Source organism: Arctopsyche grandis, chromosome 2, assembly GCF_051622035.1.
Source record: "Arctopsyche grandis isolate Sample6627 chromosome 2, ASM5162203v2, whole genome shotgun sequence".
Lineage (NCBI taxonomy): Eukaryota > Metazoa > Arthropoda > Insecta > Trichoptera > Hydropsychidae > Arctopsyche > Arctopsyche grandis.
The window spans coordinates 898,631-919,882 of NC_135356.1; the positions used below are offsets into that span (position 1 = coordinate 898,631).

General features: G+C 34.5%; 1 protein-coding gene across 1 annotated transcript; it reads right to left on the reverse strand.

The window, feature by feature from the left end:
* Positions 1-7,011: 7,011 nt before the first annotated feature.
* Positions 7,012-20,910, reverse strand: LOC143922802 (intraflagellar transport protein 122 homolog). Its single transcript, XM_077446131.1, has 23 exons — positions 20,802-20,910; positions 20,375-20,605; positions 20,094-20,310; positions 18,658-18,808; positions 17,160-17,314; positions 16,890-17,087; positions 16,694-16,747; positions 14,995-15,261; positions 14,383-14,547; positions 13,509-13,517; positions 13,160-13,419; positions 12,962-13,115; positions 12,058-12,222; positions 11,720-11,877; positions 11,381-11,655; positions 10,721-10,877; positions 10,450-10,644; positions 10,252-10,384; positions 8,931-9,009; positions 7,763-7,810; positions 7,514-7,716; positions 7,230-7,388; positions 7,012-7,149 (listed from the first exon to the last, which is right to left on the reverse strand). Exons 1-23 carry the CDS (start codon positions 20,861-20,863, stop codon positions 7,012-7,014), a joined length of 3,633 nt encoding a protein of 1,210 aa, XP_077302257.1. The 5' UTR covers positions 20,864-20,910.
* Between the last annotated feature and the right edge of the window lie 342 nt (positions 20,911-21,252).

The following is a 21,252-nucleotide window of genomic DNA, read 5'->3' on the forward strand; positions in this document are numbered from 1 at the left end:
GGTCCTGAAAATTTACCCAGACACTGTATCGATTGAAGCAACCCCGGCTTTCCCCCCCCCCCCTCCCCTCTCACCGCCCCTTGTTGCCATGAGCTCAGATGCGCATGTCAACATAGACTTTTCTCCCCTACAGGCAAGTAATCGATTTAATGGGCGGTGTCACCTGAAGGTCACGGTTAGTATAGGTCTGCTACTGAGAGTTGTCGCGAACAAATGCGCTTTCGTAGTGTATGTGAATAGGTGTATAGCATGCTGTCACACTGAATCCAAAAATAAAAGTCGAGGAATACCTGTAAAAAATGCAAACAAAGAAAGTGCAAACTGCGCAATAAAAAATGGCCGAATCAAATTGAAACCGATGTACAGACATACAATATTATACAGCGCCCGTTATTGTGAATTCGTCATATGATAAGCGGACTCTACACTCGCGCCGCAAAGCAATTAGTGTGGTGACATCTTTTTCGCGCAGAGTTCCCGACAAAAATACACACACTCACATTTTGGCGTGAGCGTAGACACCGCTTTACAATCTTAACAGTAATCGCAAAAACTATGGAAACAAAATGCATAACCAAAATGGCGACAGTATATTTTTTTGCAATGGTAAGGATAAATACCTAAGTGTGTTGACCATCACTGGTGAGTTCCATTGTCTCCCAGGAAGCTGGCTGCAGGAGATCTCAGGTGTCAGAATGCGGTCGGTAATAAGATGTCACCTCGGCGAAGTGTCGCCTACAACTGAGCGAGCCTGAGCGCTCACTGAGCGCACTGGCGCAACAGCGTTTCCCAACCTTTTTTGACTCGCGTACCACTTGGTAGTACATAATGCTAAATTGTACCACCATATAAAAATGATTGTGTAGTATTTGCATGGTAAGGATTGTGAAGACAGGATATGTAGCATATGATGATCTGTTTTGGTTTGACTTGCATGAAATCTAGACAAAATGCAAAATTGCAATGCAGGTAAAAAAAATTTCCAGGTAGCATTGAAAAAAAATGCATTGAATATGGGTCGTGTAATCCGTGTCAATGTTTATAAAGACTGGCTTACACCGGAATTGCTGAATTTATAATTATAGTAGAATTTCTCGTTGGAAATCCCTAGCTGCTGAGTATTTTAGATTGTGGCATGGTATTTAGATTGTGGCATGGTATTTAGATTGTGAGCATGACATTTTAAGAACGATGAAGATCGAACTAGTTTTTGAGAAATACATAAAATTAATAGACTTAGAATTTGTTTATTTTATATTGTTGCAAGATATATGTACATATTAGAGAGTCTAAACACACCTTTACAAAACTCGAAATCCTCATTGGTAGTTATCTAGGGTCTCGTACTTTTTTAAATAATGCAATAATAATTATGACTGACGGTTGTATCAAAAAGTTATTTTCTTTGAATTTTTAATAGATTTTTATTTATCATAAAATATACTTACAATAAATTTATTCTACATATATGTATGTATGTATGTATATAATAGTTATTAATCTAACGATTATTATCTATTTACAAGCTTTTTATTATTCGCTTTCGTTTTGATGATAGTAATAAAATTAATAATAGGAGATCATTCTAGTTTGACACGCATATGTACCAGTCGTTCTCATGTTTCATAAAGTAATATTTCACAATTTTATTTGTTAATTTTTTGCATTTTATGTAGTTCGATTAAAACAACTTCTGAATTCAAATTTAAAACGTAAAATTATAGTGTCTTCAATCTATATCTGGAACTTGCTATATGCTTGCATTGATATACATATGTATGTACAATATTCTATTATTGTACATAAATTTATTTTTTTGTAGTTGTTTATAATTCGAACTATGTATGTAATACATGTCAAAAATTTATAAATAATTTAACAAATAAAATAGTGAAATATTACTCTATATAGCGTTGGTGGCTGCACATGAGAACCACTGATCTAGTCACATATGCAGATATGTGACTAGATCAGTGGTTCTCAAGAGCCACCGTTTCTGAGGTATAACGATTCAAAAAATTGTAAAAGTTGTAATCGTCATAATATGCATAATACTTTGAGATATAATAAAATTATAACTTTGAGAATATCAGGTAAAATGAAACCCAGCCCCCTAATTTATACGCTAGTGTAACCTTGAGACAACATCTGTCTCCCTTTTCAGAGTTAGGCCATATATATTTTTTTTTTGTTCTGATACTGGTCCATTCATCTAGAGCAGGTCTGGGCAAGCTTTTCGGATGAAGGGCCACTTTAGAAATTAAAAATGAGCGGCAGGCCGCAAGTAAAATACTATTTTTAGATATACATTATTTATTATCGTGAAAGAAATTAAAACATAATTTTTTTTTAAATTTCATACAAAACAACAATTTAATTTGACGAATGAAACTGTTTCAGATTTTTAACAGTTTTTTTAATTTCAGGAGAAAGTTTTGTGGTTGAAATTCTTAAAAATGCTTGTAAATTTTCATCTGTGATGCTTGATTGTAAAGAATTTTTAATTGATATGTTTTTTTACATATTTAGGTTGATCAAAAAACCACCAACATTTTTTGAGCAAAATCTCTAAGTTTGTCGAATTTTTCCGTATTAAGGGCGTTGTACAATATGCAAATTTCTTCATGACGGTGTAATTCCCTTAAATCATCATCGCACTGTAAATATAATATATAATCTTAATTTATAGCTCCGTCTCGCCACTTAAATCGTCGATAATTTCAGCATATTCTTCAAATTTATTTTCTGTTACCTTCAGCAATTTCACGGTTGAAAGGTGGTCTACCCGTTTAATCAAAAAATGGTGAAGAAACAGTCGTAGTTTTAATTTAAATGCTTTCAAACTTTTCACCATATCGTGAACATATAAAATTTCCTCTTGGAACACTGTGATGAAAGTATTTAAATGTGTCACGATGTCCAAAGTAAATGCAAAATCACACAGCCAGTCACATTATCAGTTAATTCGGGGAAGTCGATACTATTTTTCATTTCTAAAAATAGAACGATTTCTTATTTTGTATCCCATAATCGCCGAAGTATTTTTCCTAGGCTAAGCCATCGAATATGATTATGATCAATAATATCTGTGAACTCAGATTCAATAACTTGAAGGATAGCAATGAATTGTCTGTGTTTCAAGCCACTCGATCGTATTAAATTGGCAAGTTTAATAATACAAGATGTCACATGTTCAACTTTTAACACATTTTGGCACAATACTTGTTGATGTATGATATAATGAATTATAATTAAATTTTAATCAGGACAATTTTCGAAAATTTATCCAGGATTTTCTTTATCCAATATTTTTAACCGTCAAACTTGGTGTTCTGTCAGTTGTTATTTTTTTTAAGCAATTAACAACTTTTTCAAAAATATCAGCTCCTGTTGTTTGATTTTTAAGTGATTCCAATGATAAAAGCTCTTCAATAATTTCAAATTTAGAGTTTCATCCGCGTATGAAAATTAATAACTGTGCTGTATCTTTTCGGTCATTACTTTCGTCGAGAGCTATCGAGTACCATGTGATCGATTCTAATATGTATGTATGATAATTGCTTATTAAAGTTTGTATTCTAGTTTGCCGTCTAGTTTGACCCAAATTTGAATTCTATCTTATGTCAGAAACGATAAACCATTTAACAAATCAACAAAATTTTTTTAGATCAGAAAAATTAAGCTTTTTTTTAATTTTGCTCGCGGGCCGCACCAAATTAGTTTGCCCAGGCCTGATCTATAGTCAAATTAAACCGTTGATTATTTGAGATTTTTTCCAACAATTCGGAAATAATTTCCGATTTTACGACTTCATAATGTTTCTGCACTAATTTCATGACATCACTTTCATTTTTGGGCAATTTATATCCTCGATATGTTATCGACTCCCTGATGAATTCGGATTTACATAGTTATAGCTCATATGGATATTCCATCTACAGCGGCCAATTTTTCAACAATTTCTTCTAGGCTTTTTCGATGGATAAAATCAAAGAGTCAAATCGTTAAATTAAATTCGTCGATTTTTTAACGGGATTTTCAACCATAGAATTAATTTACGTGTCACTGTCTCGTTTTTCATTTGGATATATATGTATTATGTGTTTTAAGATATACTTGAATTAAGAACAGTTTTTTCTGATTTGCACACGTTGCAGTTTGCTTTATGCAGTTTGTTTTTGATTAAGATCCCGCTACTGGCAGCAGTGTGAAATTATCCCAAATTTTCCATGTTTTCTTTTGTGACATGCTTCACTAAAAATACCAAAAAAAATAAAAATAATTTAATCGATCATTATCTAAATATAATAGTATAAGTATGCTCAATCAATTTTCATTTATTTTATATACAGAAACGTTTCATTTGATAGTTTATGTACCTTTAAATGACTGATGAAGGTTCGTGTGTTGAAATTAATAGCGAAATAGATTAATAGCGATTTTGCAGCTGCCAGTCGCAGCTGCAAAATCAAACAATGTCTACACGGCAGAAAATACTAACAACCAATTCAAGCGTAATGATAATGTATTTTATGTACTTCAAATGCCGACTATTCCCACCAATCACTACTGATTTAGGAACTTATGTATGTTGTAAACAGTTTTATTCACACACGAGTAAAAAAGACCATGGTTTTACCTTCGAAGTGTACAAAATAATTTTCTCATCCATCGATATTGGCATGTGCGGAAGTACACGAGATATTGATCTGTGTGTAATAATGAATGTGGTCTTCGTCCTAAATGGTTTGGAAATATAATACATACCTACTTTAGACGATGCTAACATTTGTTTTGCTTCAATGTGTAAAATAAATATAGTGCCATCTATAATTAATAAAAAAGCTACGATTTTGGATATATTTTTTTTAATTTCGCTATTAATTTAAGCAAATTATTATATTTACAATTGTTTCAATAGACTTATCAAACAGCTTTTAAAAAAAATACATATTCAAATTGTCAAATTTAAATCTTGATTTATAAATATTTTTGTAAAATTCAAGAGATGTCAGTCATCATAAAATAATACCTATATGATTTTAGAATTTCCGTGTAGATCAGCGGCTTCCAAGCTTTATGCTACTACGCCTCCCTAAAAAAAAAATTTTTTCCGCGCCTCCCTACCTTTTATTTTTTAATATATATTATAATATAGACACGTTTTAAATAATAAACCTTTATTTAAAAAAAAATACTGAACACTACAATAGACAGAATAATAAAAAGGTTTTGCTATAACATAAATTTATACGAACACGTATATTTATTATTATATTAAATTACTAATTAAACTACATCTATCACATCAAAATTAAATGCGAATGATGTTGTTGTTTTTTGGCACAAAGTTTATCAAATCTTGGGGGCAATATGGAGAGTGCCACTCGTAACTCCTTTTCGGTAGAAACACTTGCATTGCTTTGCAATACAAAGATTCATACTCTCCACTAAGATTCATCCAAAATTTAATTATGGTTTCATTTTGAAACTTTTGTTTTAGTGAGCTATCGCATGATAATTCTATCAATTTTTCTTTTTCGATAGTTGTCAGTTCGAATTCGCCTTCTTCATTGTAGTTAAATGGATTCTGTATACACAAAAACTTTGAGAAATCAAGGTCTTTGAAATAATTGGAAAAATGCAGCACTAAACCATCCAAGTGGTAAGTAAAAAGATTTTTACTTGTTTCAATATTGGCTGTGGCCCAGAAATCTTTGGAAAGTGAAAACATATCCAAATCATTCTTTTGTAAATTTGATTTCCATAACTTCAACTTTTTAATGAAAGCTTTTACTTTGTCTTTTTGAACAAGTGGATGTATTTGTGATCCCTGCATTGATTTATTTAAACACCTCAATTTTCCAAAAATTTCAACCAAATAGGCAAGTTTAACAATTTAATTATCGAGAGGTTTTCTTCGAGAAAGGTTGCTAATTAAATGTGTATATAAAAATGAAAATAAACATTCATGCATTGAATTTTTACTGTTAAGCTACGATATGAAGTTTTATTTATTTGTAGATATTATGGTATGAAAATTATTTTTTTATTAAAAAGTTTTGGCGCCTCCCAGTTTGGAAACCGCTGGTGTAGATGGATATCACAAAAATTTTAAATAAAACAACTTTATGAAAATAAATTTATAATGTAATTCAACACACAATAATTACATGGAATAATTACAAATTTTCCAAAAATGTGCCACTCAATTTTTTATTATATATTTTAATAAATGTAAATATAATACAAATACCACTTAGTCTATTTTTTTTTCTTTTAAAAACATGGAAAAATATAAAAATATGAATGAGATGTTGAAAATCTATTGAAGAAAAAAATTACTGTTAGTGGTGACTTCTTCTTCGATTCAACGGTTCGGAACAGCTCTTCAGCGCTCATATCAGTCCACGACAACTTCTTCCTTCCAATCCATTTTCTACCTTCTATTTTTCCCATGATAATCAAACGGAAAAATTCGTATTTTGAACCCTGTATCATGCGTCCGAGGTACTCCATCTGTCTCCACTTGATGACAGAAACAAGTTTCCTGCCTCTCCGTATCATGCTGAGGACAGCTTCATTTGTGACTTTTTTGGTCCATGGGATCTTCAGCATACGCCTGTTGACCCACATCTCAAAAGCTTCGATACGGCTGATCATTCTGGTCTTCAGAGTCCTCGTTTTGCATCCAGATAGCAGCACTCTTTGCGAATCTCAAACGCGTACGAAGATTGTGATGCTTGTTTATTGTTGATGAACACTGTTCTAGCCATCTCGATGCGGATTCTTAAGTTTTCATCTGGGTCAAGCTCTTAATTTAACCAAGTTCTCAGGTATTTAAATATTTTAACTCTTTCTAACACCTCTAGATACAACGTTTAGATCACCGGTGTCTGTTTGCATTTTGTCAACTACATAGCATAAATTTCGTCTTCTTTATATTTATGTGCAGACCTCTTCCATTGCTTTCTTGATTAACAGTATATCTTTCTTCCATTCCAAAAATTTTCATCCAAGAGAGAATGACGAAGATGAAATAATGGATTTTAACGGTTCAGTGCCATTCCCGTCAATCAGTTCACTACGACAAAATGAGCAGAGTGCTTTAGAAATCAGCTGCGATTCCAAATCATCCACGTAAAATAGCTGAAACAAAAACAAACCGACGTTGTTGTTTTATGGTATACTCGTACATATTTAAGTCCCCATTCAATATTGATATAAACCTTGTAACAATGAGGGCAATACTGTATGTGTAAGTCGGGCATAACGTTGCGAAAAAATAACGTTTCCAATGGTTTTGGACGATTGATGACTATCACAGATAATGGCTGTAATATTTTCAAATCTTCTCGGTTGCACACAACTTTACCATTCTTATCATCCTATAAAAAAACATTGAAAATATGAATTAATTGACCTCACTTATACATATATGTTATAATTATGTACTATATTTACTTTTCATTTGAAATGCTAATCGTTGAGATACTATTAAATATTTACTTACTTCAAACGATTTGTTTGAGAACACGTCTTTGAGATTAGACAAATTCTCTATTCGCAATATCTGAGAATTTTCTTGGTCGTTTGGCCGAGCTTCGAGAGAAGACACATCAGATTCTATCAACTGTAAAGCCTCCTCCACGGTTATGTCGTCCTCTATAGTGAATGCGACCAACGGTAATATTTCTAAAACATTAATAACCACTTCTATACCAAATGAAAAAATGAAAAATTTCACATAACATCAACTAACCGAATGTAAGAAACGAATGGTACAAATTATGTCCGCAGTAGTTGCAAACTGTTGAAAGTGGTGTGAAATGATGTTATGGAGGATGAACGAATGAGACGACTGGCATGTTAATGCACGTGTTTATTATATGACAGCTGAAGACAGAGTGAGTAGTAGCTCTCCGAATCCAGCCGAGTTGGTTCCCACTCGCAGGAAGGCAACCAAACTCGACCATGTCGTATAAGCGAGCCGCCACATCACTCCCCCCCCAGCATCAGCGATACCAAAATTACAAAGAAACAAATTTTACCAAAAGAAAAAAATTATTGTTACACAAAGAGAAAAAATTATTACGTGGGGAGAAAAAAATTGTTGACGTGGGTCATCCGCTGTGTACATAGGTGTACCGCCCTGAATGGTCGGTAGATTCGAGGGCGGTGACGTCGCGAGCAGGACGGTGGCTGGTCCGATGGTCGCGCGATGCGATGCTGCGGCGGCGCCGCTCTTCCGAGGCTGATGTCGGTTGGTGGGGCGGCGGGGGCGGCAGGGGCATCGATGTGGTTGATGATACTCCGAGCTGGACTGTGAGTCGTTGTGGCTCGTGGAGGTGTTGTAGCGCTACCGCCCGTCTCGGCGTGACGACGCTCGTGGGGACGGACGGGGCCTTGATGATGATGATGATGATGATGGTGCTGAGGTGGTGTATGTCTTGTGGTGCTGGATGACCGTTCTATGTGTAGTGGATCGCGCATGACTCCACATCCAGCTGTCAAGATCGTCGTCTCATTCGCTCCCCCATTTTTGTAAGCACCTGTCATCGACGTTGTGGCTGGACGTCGGTAGGTAGGTAGGTAGATAGGTAGCCGTGTCTGCTCGTTTATTGTCACCCGCGGGCCGCGACGCGTGTTGATGGCGATGGGGGCGCGGCGGGTAGCTTCCCCGCCTGGCTCGGCGAGGCAGGGATGAGCGGCATGTTGAAATTGATCGAGGCTGCGTGGCTCGATGTCGGGGGTCACCAGTATGGAGGATGAACGAATGAGACGACTGGCATGTTAATGCACGTGTTTATTATATGACAGCTGAAGACAGAGTGAGTAGTAGCTCTCCGAACCCAGCCGAGTTGGTTCCCACTCGCAGGAAGGCAACCAAATTCGACCATGTCGTATAAGCGAGCCGCCACAATGTGAACATCTGTAGCACAACGGCGTAACCTCGTTACTATCGTTCAATCCAGCTCGTGAGAGCAATGTCAAAACTTCTACATTTTCCTGCAATCAAATAAATATCACAGATGGTTACTGATTTCTGAAAAGGATGGTATCAAGAAATCAATCTACATATGTAGAGAAATTAGCAACAAAAATAATGAATATTTAGAGGAAGAGTATTTTCAAAAGCTAATTTTGTGATCTTTCGGATCTTCACCAGAGCGGAGACCAATCAATCTTTACTAAGTTTAACCCATTGAATTCGAATATGATGATGATTTTTGTTCCTTTCTTCCCGTTTAAAAGATATGAGCGTTTAAAATATGCGCAATTTTTACAGATTTTTGAGTTTTACCGTCTTTAACTCAAAATCATTGTGGGTCACACTAGTAAAGATTGAATAATCTCCGCTTCGTTAATTTTTTTGTTGCTCAATATTATCTAAGATTTTCTTTTAAAACATTTTAGTTCAAAAGAAATACTAGAGCAACATATGTAGAAGAAAAGCAGCTCATGAAGCAGACAACAAATGATTTTTTGAAAATAACACTTGTCTGATATATAATATTTTTTATGTTGGGTTTGCGAAACACTATTAACCCTTTCAATGCTGACCAACGCTGATCAGCGTTTTGCCGACAAGTCCTTGGGCCTGAAGAATGCCAATGTGCTTTGTACATTTTGCATGCATAAAATAAACAAGAATAATACCTGTTAAGCCTTTCCCGGTAGCATTAAAAATCAGTCGTGTAATCCGTGCAATTGCTTTGTCTACGTTTATAAACACTCATTTACACCGGAATTTCTGAATTTATAACCATAGCAGAATTACCCGATGGAAATCCCTAATTGATGAGTATTTCAGATTTTGCCTTGGTCTCTAGTTGCACATGGGAACAATCAGATTGGACCGAATAGGTGATTATTGGAAGAAGCATCACGTATTTAATATACCGGTATTATCCCAATACATGTCACGCAATCGATTTTTATTCATTTTAAAAGCATTAAATTTTAACAACAATTAAGAAGATCGAACTAGTTTTGGAAAAATACATTCACTAATAAACTTCTTTTGTTTATTATATTTTGTTGCAAGATATATTAGAGAGTCTAAACACACCTTTACAAAACTTGAAATCCCCGGCGGTAGTTATCTAGAGTTTGTTTGGATTAACTTCAATTTTATACCTGATTTCTAAATAATTCTAATTGGAAATGTGGGCGAAGTTTGTAGCGTGGCGGGCTTTCAACAGAAATGACTTCAGCATTCAAAGGGTTAAACCGTTTTAATTTATTCACCTGTATCTTAAATGGTACTTTCAAGTTCTGAATTTTGTCCAGCATCTGACGAGCCAGTTTGTTTGCGCCTAGTAATCTGCCTTGTTTTGCTAAACACAAATATACCGAACTGAAAACCGTCAAGGCGCAATATCTTACATGATTTTCAAAAATGAAATAATGCTAAAAATAAACTCTACATAAGATTGAAAAGGATACAATAAAGAAATGCCTTTCGGCGGATGAACATTGTTTTCGACGAGCGAAAGAACAATTTTAGCCGCGTTGAACAACGTTTCCGGTTGGCAAACTGAAAACACTTCGTGTATAGACTGATGCACAATATGAAAAGTAAAGTAAATTGTTGCATATTTTTCATTCTCATTATACGATTCTATCCAATTCTGTTGTTGACTGTAATTGAATAGAAGAAAAATGTTAATTTCAACTGTCGATAACAATAATTTCAAAGCTTTTCGAATTAACCCACTCAATATCGTCCACAGTTTGGGAGATTTCTAAGGATTGTGATGCAAGCAACCAATGCAAGTAAGCAGCGTCGTTGAAACGTTCTTCGGCGATGGCATTTTGTATAAGAACTCCCAAAACTCTAGCGGCTGATTCCGTCTGACCGCCCATGTGGTATGCTGAAAATATCACATCGATAACACAAAATAAGAAACTATTATAGAATAAATACAACTCAAATGAAGAACATTTAGAAATTCTCGATTATGTTCAATATAACCAGCAGAATAGACTAGTGGTTAGCATATAATGCTTTGAACAGAGTGGTCATGGGTTCAAATCCGAGTTTGCCAATTTATCTGATTTTTATTGAAACGGTTCCAATAAATTGGCAACCTTACCAATTTTCTCGTAAAATCTCGAGTTTTAAGCAATCTCGAATTTCACTGAATTGTATAAAATGCTGCAAATTTACAAATTTGACCATAAATGGATGTTAATTGATATGTATTTACATACTTTGTATAGTACTTGTATCAAGTGTACCTACAATGTGTCTGGCCAGGAAGGCGCATTTGGGGTTACCTGCTAGGCCTTCCTGGTATGAATTAATAAAAAATAAATATCAAGGTACAAATTTAAATGTCTAGTAGTACATAAATTCATGTAACCATGTACGAACCTTTATGAGCTTCGATAAAATGATTGTCCCTAGCCATTTGTTGTGCATATGGTATATAAACCTCTTCCTTGTATTCCGGATTCTGTTTGACCAATTGAAACGCTTGCTCCCAATTTTCCATCTTAACTGCCATCTTGACCATTGCATGCTGATCTCCCAATTTTTGATACAGCTCGGTCGCCGACTCCAAGTGACCGATCGAGATCAAAGCCTGAGCCACCACATATAAATTATCGCTCGCACCCTTATCGAGATTACGACCCGTTTCGACCAACCTAAAACATAAATATGTATTCTCTAAAGGTTCACCGCACACTATTCGTTTAAATAATAACTCACATGTCGACCCAACCGTTCTGTGCCATAATATTCGCCGCACTCTTTATGTCTCCGGCTGCCAAAAACATCTCAGCAGCCACACGAGGCTCGTTTATATGCTGAGCCCATTCAGCTCTCTTTTTTATAAGATCCGACACATCTTCCGAATCCATGTATTCCTACAAATATAAAATAATTCTCTAAAAAAAGGGTCTAAAAGGATGTAGAAAAAAGTGAAAAAAATTAATATATGTATGTATATATAAAATAATTGACAAACTCGTCATCTGTGGATTATTTCTTAATTTTTTTGTTTAATAATTTTAATATACAACTGTACAGATATGAAAAAGACAAACTTGAGCCTTGTGGAACAGTCTAAGATCCGTGTACATTGTGAGGGCTCGGTGTGATTGGCCGTTGGATCGGTATAGCCGTGCAGCGTCGATAAACTTTCCTCGGTATGCATAAACTTCAGCTACCGAGAGAGCTTTGGATGCATTATCGCCTTGATTTAACATTTCCTAGAATAATAATAGTACAAATTAAAACCGAGCTTTTTATTATGCTTTCAATTGTATTCAATTAGGGTTGCCAAGTGTCATGGACAAAAAAAAAGAACATTTAACAAAAAAATGTTTAGTTATAATTGTGCAGGTTATTATTAAAGTGAAATAGTACCAAAAATGCCATTATTTTACAAGGTAATCGTAATATTCCACCAGTACAGGAAAGATTATATCTATAAGGCTAAGAATCATAATGTATATGAAAGAATCATAATTTCACAATAATTTTTAAAACAAATTTACACAAAAGTCCAAATATCTCAAAGGAAATATTATATTACTTCCACTTTCATAATAAGCGGAACATACATACATATGTAGTTAGGAACTTGAAAAGTACGCTTAAAAATGAATTGTTGAATTTAATCATCTTCATTCTCACTCTCAATTTCATCACCTCTGTTGCTATATTTATCCATACACTGCTAATTTGGTGCAAAAGTTTCTTAGTTTCTTATAACATAGTACGGACTGTGTGAAATTATTGTCAAAATTGAAAAAGAGGACATTACGGGTGTAATATAAAAAAATATAGAGAACAAAAGAATTGTGTTACAAAAGACAATTCTTAAAAAAAGACCTGTTGGCAACTCTACATATATTCAATGTCTCTTACTTATTTTTGTAATTGACCTGTTAGGCCTAAATAAAATAAAATAACAATAAGTATATGTAAGTATTACAACAATCAAACCTCTAACACATCGACCAATTCGAGAAATAAAACATTCTCGATCCGTTGAAACGCCTTTTTGGCCACGCTCAACGACAATTCTTCCAAAGCCGCAAAACCCAAACTCTCCCAATCGGAATTCGGAACGCCCAGACAGGCAATGTTGTACGCCTCACTGAAAAAATGAACAAATTTAAAACGCGAACGATTTCGACTGACAACGAAAGACACCGTCCATACTTGAACATGTGATTTTGTATGTACTGATGCATCGCATGAGATAGAGGCACGTTTATCGATTGCATGGCATTGGCCTGCAGACAGAACACGTGGCCTTTCTGAAATCCGACAACTGATCCGATCACCGGCTGCGAAGACTCCGGAAAGGGTACCAGCTTGATCGAAAGCATGCCGCCGCCGGAGTAACACAGCAAATCCTCATACGTCGCATGCCAAGACACCGAGGAAGCATTTTCCGCCTGTTTAACAAACTTTCATTATACAAAACATCACTCACAATTATTGGAAAAAAATTCATACAAATGTGCACAACGCCTCGAACATTAACCTTTCCAAACTTCAAATAATACAAAATAAATCCCTAAAAACAATTTATAATACGCCCATATATACTAACTAAATAATATTCCGTTTGTTACAGACATTAACAACAAACTAACCAGTACAACAAAATGTCTATACCCTTCAGGTATAACACACAGATTACCTAAACACAATCTGCTTTAAGTCATCGACTTTAGAGAGTCTTTAATTAAAATTATGTATTAGATGTATTATGAGCATTTTATTTTTAAATGCTTTTTATTATTACTAAATTGTGTTCACAATACATCTTATATATATTTTAATATCTACTGATCATTTTCTATTTTACAATTTAAAATTAATTTTGTTAGTAATCATAGTATTATATTATTAATATGTACAGCGTAATAGGAAAAAAAGAGCTCAAAAACCTATTTACAATCCTCCAATTACATATACATATAGCCAGCAGTATGGTCGGTGGTTGCGTTTATGTTTAGCACCGAGAGGTTACCGGGTTCGATCCCGTGCTAATCTTTAATACTGCTGACTGTCAGACTTCGATATTTGTGACTCCAAGTCGATCGTTTCTTATCAGAGTTTGCCAATTTATCTGATTTCATTGTTGAAATGGTTCCTCCATCAAATTGGCAAAAATCATCCTACCAACTATGTAACAAATATCTGAATTTGATTTATGTACAATATTATGATTAATTAATTGTTAATTTCGTGTTCTTCAGCCTCTCGAAATACAGCGATTTATGTAATAAAAATGGTGCAATGTTTGTAATTAATTGTCTAGGAAGGCGCATTGGGGTCTACCTGTTATGCCTTCCTCGTATATATGTATGTATCTATGTAAAATAAATAAATAAATATACAATGAGACTTACGGTGAAAAGAAGTTGCTGCGTAGCTATCATATAAACATGACAACAACAACTTTCGTCCACGATTGCTATCATCGATTTAGAAGAGCTCAAGTCGAAGCACCTGATCGCTGATTCAATAGTCACCAACACTTCCATGGAAGCTTCATCCAGGTCGACTTTCCATATCTATAAATACAAGATAAATAGTTGAAAACTTTAAAATCAATAAAATATTATAATGGACTTCCATTCAATCAACAATTTGATACAATTAAGTCAACCTGTTAAGTATTAAATAACATTCTCAATAAACGTACAAATGTACAGATATTATGTACCAAAGACAAAAAATCATCAAATTCAATTTTTGTATGTTAAAAAACGATCAAGTTGCGATTCGAGTACTGCAAGCATTTTTTGCTATGTGTTACGAATGAAGAATTCGATACAATGTGCTAAATATGGATATAGAAAATGATCTCAATTGCCGTTACGAGTCATTCCGGTTAATTGAAAACTGCCAAGCGATGCATTTCTTCGGTAAAAATAACGCTGACCCACGTTAGTACAAGTTTATACACATTGCTCTGAAAATACATACGTATATAACAAATAGATATGTAAATTGCGGACCTCTCCATTGGCGAGTCCCAACAATAGTGCTTCTTTATTTTGAACCGTAGTAACTTTCACGTATCTTATCGAAGCGGGCACATTCCACGATGCCAGATTCTTGCCTCCGATCATCACCAGCTTGGCGTCTTGGCACAGCAGAAGAGCACTGCTTGTCGCCACCAGCAACGAACATTCGGCTTTCTGGGGTATCTTCTCCTTGACGCGATACAGCATACCGTCAGTATCGCTCTGCTCATATATGACTATACGCTCGGGCAGTTGTACCTGTATGTATAATAATTTTCTTAAATCACAATGACTCAAATCATATCTTTAGAGCACATGTTTTAAATATTAAAATCAATCGAAAGATTGAAATTTGTAGTTGTCACAAAAAAACGTGACGTCATTTAAAAAAAAAACCGTTGTATTGTGTATATGTTACAATTGAGGTGTATCTTCCAGTTGTAATATATTTCGACTACATACAATAATAACATCACAGCTGTCAAAACTCAACTGTTATATTACAACTAGGGATCCCAAATCTAAATATTCGAATACTTTTTATACGAACTTATTTTTTTTTTTAATTTCAATCTACAGCACATTTAGTTCTATTTTATGTTCCAGATAATGATTCTCTTAAAATTTTATCTTAATAATATCTTGAACTTCTTAAAACTACTATTCGATATTCGAATATTTGGGATCCCTAATTACAACTGGCGCACATTGTTGAAAGTGTATTTGCGCTTGCACATAGAGATATAATTTACTAGTTGAATTGTATTCGTATATGAATGACCTAAAACGCCAGTTGGAATATATTACAACTGAAAATACACTTCCGACTGTAACATATATGTATGTACATGTTATATCACATCACCATTGTGCTCTAAGGCAGTGCTATTTGCTCAAACTATTTCAGTTGGCGGACCAGTATATATTTTTCAGTAATTCTCACGGACCAACATCATATTTTTAAATAAAAAGGTTATATATGTATATGAGTGAAAATTTGTTCGTATAACAAATAAAAATAGTATGAAATATAAGTAGTAAAATTTATTTTATTCACTTCAAAGTACAATATGTATATATCATATACATATGTATGTACTTAGATAAAAATGAAAAAAAAAAAACTAATGAGACATGAGCTTGTTTGTTATTAGACAACTTATCCAGTCGTGGTTTTATCGAAGACAATTCCACACATAATGGATCATGAATATTCACACTATTAAGATGTTTTGTCTTAATTAAACTCATGGTTGAGAAACCAGTCTCGCAAAGGTAAAAGAGTTTTCAGTGCATGGTATTAAAGATCTGGGAAGATTTGTGCTTTCAATTTGATTCAAAAGTACAATATGTATATATCATATACATATGTATGTACTTAGATAAAAATGAAAAAAAAAAAACTAATGAGACATGAGCTTGTTTGTTATTAGACAACTTATCCAGTCGTGGTTTTATCGAAGACAATTCCACACATAATGGATCATGAATATTCACACTATTAAGATGTTTTGTCTTAATTAAACTCATGGTTGAGAAATCAGTCTCGCAAAGGTAAAAGAGTTTTCAGTGCACGGTATTAAAGATCTGGGAAGATTTGTGCTTTCAATTTGATTCAAAAGGACGCAAGTGAAGTTGTGGTTTCAAAACACTTTTTTAATTCTTCAATTATTTTATCTTCTAAATTAACCAATATATCACTCCATGGCAAAAATGGATGAGATGATGCAACGTTATCCATAAGCTATTGTTTTAATTTGTTATTTACTTGTTTGCCGACGGACGGTAATGGGCCGCGGACCATAGTTTGAGTAGCACTGCTCTAAGGACACTATACATATTTAAGTCTGATATTGAAGTTGAGGCTTGCTAAAATAGAAACTCACGGCTAAACGATGTTTATAAATAGCTATCTTCTGCACCTTGTCGTGGCACTTGATTTTGACTTTGGTGCCCGACGTCAGGTGGTGAATTATGACGTCGGTTAAATTCTCCCGGTATGCATACTTCTCGTGGTACAAGCCGTGTACTTTATTGAAGACGATTTGATAGCACCATAGTGTGCCGTCCAAGCATCCCAGAGCCTGTCGGATGACAAATTGTTAAGGGCAACCAACTTTTTGAAATAAATCTGTCAAGTTAGTCTGTGGACTCACTATAGTGTTGGTGTTGTCGCAGTGCTCTATGGACCAGACCCATTGTTGGGAATTTTTCAGTACAGGAACGCCTTCAAGGGTGGTGATGATCCAACCTTTTACGCCACACACTAAAATCAACTCGCCCAGTCTATTCAAACACACCGGCATCAAACCTGAAAATCAAATCAATTCACATTAAAATAAATAGTTAATTATAGCCAGCGTTGCTCGGGCAGGTGAAAGTTGGAAAAAAAGTATACAAATTCAGCTTTATATTAAGTATAAAAATACGATCAATAAATAATTCGCCGAGCAAAAGCTGCTTAATTCGCATTATACATACATGTCTGTATTTATTTATTTATTGAAAAAAATCAACAGACAACAAATGTAGAAATGCATAAAAATAAAGAATAAATGTAACAAAATAAAATAACATCTGGGCCCAATTATATTTTTTTACAAATTACATAAAATGGTACATAGAGACAAACAAATGAATAAAACTAAAACATGACTAAATAGAACAGTACATAACTAAACATGAAGTGATGTAATATTGGATAAAGATTACATATGTATATAATAGAAATAGAGAATGAATCAACCAATCAAGACTCTCCTGATGGCAGTCCTGATTTGATGCAAGGAAATACCGAATAGATCAACATCATTCAGCTCCCCGTTAAACATACGATAAACACGCTGTAGATAGGAATATTTTAGGGAATTGGTTCTGAAAGTATCAAGTGAAAAGAGTGTCTAGAATACCTAACTGGGATCCTGAAATCAACCTTACTCCGGACATCGGGACAACCAAGAAAACCATTTAGGAGTATAAAAAGGAACGTAGCATCAGAGAGTCGTCGTCTGATAGAAAGACTGTTAAAAGTATGGGCGTAGATAGGAAAACGGTAGCGTAAGGATTTGATAAATTTTAGTTGAACTTTTTCAATACAATTAAAATGGGATATATAAAAAGGTGAACAAGATAATTGAGCCAAATTCAAGGTGAGACATTACAAGGGAAAAATAAAGTAAATTAAGTACATGAGGATCATCAATGGGTTTAGTTGAGCGGAGTAGGAATCCAAGAGATTTATATGCTTTATTAGTAATGAAGGAAATATGTTCAAAGTAATCGAGTTTATGATTAAAAATAACACCAAGATCCTTAATAGGATGTATTTAGAATTGAATGGTTTAAATGGTAATGATAAGTGACATTAGATTTATTTCTGGTAAAATTTTCAAAATAGAACATTTTTCAGGATTTAGAAAAAGGTCACTATTTAAACAATATATAGCAAATCTATCCAAATCTTTTTGCAGTTTATAACAATCGTCTATAGTGTAAATAGGTTTATAAATTTTTGTGTCATCAGCATAAAGAAGTATGGAAGAGTTTTTAAAGATGTATGTATGTAAATAGTGTCGCTTCAATTACAAGTAATCATACAAAAATTATTCAAACAGTAATGAAACGAGTGCAATTATAACACATAACGCAAATTACCAATAGGACGATCCTTCATAACTTGCTGACCGGACGCGTTGTAAAACGAAAGCGTCTCCGACCAATCTCCGACCAGAAGAGCACTCTCCGTCCAAAGCACCGACCACACGGGACAACCCTCTCGACTAATTTTCAACCTCTCTTCACAATTCTGAAACACACAAACAAACACTTGTTCATATTTAAATTATCTCGGAAACCATTCAACGATCCTATCACTATCAAACTGCAAAGTCTGATCAAAGCAAACTGTCTGTATTTACATAATTGGTGAGTAGCTGAATAACTTAAATTGGTCAACAAGTTATACATATTATTAGCCACCGATTTAACATAGTAATCTATTTAATTGTCAGAAATATTCTAGCCGAAAATAGCAGTTTATTAGCATAGTGCACTCACTAGCAGAGCTATTGCATACCAGTAGAGAGGTCAAGTCGACGGTTATTAAAAAAACACAGAACGACCATCTCCTATTAGAATTTTCCAATTTTTCTATCTTAATTGTTGTGACGAATGCAATAAGTTGTTATCTTCTTCCTCAGTTTCTCGCAAATTCGAATTATATTCGAATCTTACAAATGCTACCTACATACATACATACATACATAATGTTACAGTTTCGATTCCCACTACAGCCCCGCTGCTGGCCAGACCTTGGTGTGTGACTTGAGGTCCATCGTTTCTTATCAGAGTTTGCCAATTTTTCTGATTTTCATTGAAACGGTTCATGTAAAATTAGCATCTCCTTTCCTATCTCTCTTGCTAATCTCAAGTTATTCAGCGTCTTAAAATTCGACAATTTGATTATAAAATGCTGCAAAAATTTCTCCATAGATGTCACTGTGGATGTTTATATGAATTCGCATTGTATAAAATGCTTATATATTGTATTTAAAGTACAATCGTAGCAAACCATATGTGTCACTTTGGGGTAATTCCTGTCATGGCACATATGTATGTAATAAAATAAGTAAAGCATTCGCTGTGTTTTTACTGAATTTCAAATATTATATAACTACTGGCCACTTACATATGTACATAACTTATAAAATTAAAGCAATATTACCGTAACCTCAAAGCGAAATTGAGATAAGTTCACAGTTTGGTCAAATTTGATCATTAATGCAGTTTTCTTCCTATTTTCATATTCTTTTTAGGCATTATTGGCAACTTTTCAAAATAGCATCACATTTTTTACAATACAACAGACAAAAAGTTTTAGTTTTAATTACAAATTACATATGAATTCAATTCAAAATCACACGTTAAAATTCCAAACAGCTCAAATTGAAATACATACAGTTAATTGTAGTACAATTGTAAAGAATTATCATTTTTACATTCAGTCAATTTTATCAATTTATTTCAATCTTTAAAATGGTGCCCTGATTAACCGTATCTTGTAGACATACATATCTTGTGTACATATATACCTTATCCCTTATTGAAACAAAGCCGTTAGACAAGCCTACGGCCAACAATTGCCCGTCCAACGACCACGAGCAACATGTGATTCTCCCGGACCCGTTGACACGGTGTTTCTGTACAGCCTTAACTTCATTAGACCAAAACGCAATGTCGGAGACGGCACACGAGGTCAACTGGTGAGTTATTGGATTGTAGGCCAAACACTGCAGCGGTTCGTTGTGTCTGAAAAGATAACATATTATGTCATTTGATTCGCACTACTCAAATCATGTACACAAATACGTACGAATATTTAAGCACTCCTTCAAGTTTCGACGTCCAGATTATGACTATCTTGTCGGCGCCCCCCGATGCAAACTTTCGACCGTCCTTAGCATAAGCTACGCAGTACACAGTGTCCTTGTGGCCTCTCAGCAGCCTGATCAAGGAGCCGTCTTGAGGATCGTATACCATGACCCGCTCACTAGCCGCCACTATCATCTGGGTACCATCGGGACTATAGCACAGACTCTGCACGCTGAAAACAATAAATAAAGGTGCATACTATTTATGTATATGCAATCAATACAAGTATTAAAACTAGGCTGTACTTTCGATCGATATGGAGTATGTTGACATTTTTGACATTTCGTCATACACTCCAAGGCTAGCCTGCCATTTTAAATAATTAGTACAAAGCTTATTAATCAAGATATGAGCATTGTGAGTATTACCAAGAGTATTCAGTCTTTTCCGCCTCGTGAATCTTGTTAATCCACTTGGGAACTGTACGCATTTTTATTATTTTGAGCCTGATGATATTGTACGAAGCGAGCTTGTGTGTTGTCTGAGTTGTCACTGCCGTTGCTATTGGTTACAAACTCGACTCTCTGCTCGGCACCTCTTTTGAGGAGTTTACAATAATAAAGCTTTTAGAAACTAACAATTTTGTATATATTGTATATATTTCTTCGAACAAATCGAGTTGAGTTGAACAAATAGTGCTAAAACTCATCTTCTTTGAGTGCTATGTCCTCCAAAAGGTTGGCTACCACATATGTATCATACATTTTTAAGTTAAATCCCAATGCGCCTTCCTGGCCAATTAATTAAAAACATCGGTATACAATTTTTAGAATAATTTCAACAAAGCATCATAGAGACACCTATGGATAAATTTTGACA

Bases quoted from the DNA above. Each gene is read 5' to 3' on its own strand.
- LOC143922802 (XM_077446131.1), bottom strand. From the start codon at position 20,863: ATGCGTACAGTTCCCAAGTGGATTAACAAGATTCACGAGGCGGAAAAG. The intron at 11,656-11,719 runs GTGAGTTATTAT...TTTATGTTTTAG, and splicing joins CAGAACGGTTGGGTCGACAT to GTTGGTCGAAACGGGTCGTA. The intron at 7,150-7,229 runs GTTTATATCAAT...TTTTTGTTTCAG, and splicing joins ATTGCCCTCATTGTTACAAG to CTATTTTACGTGGATGATTT.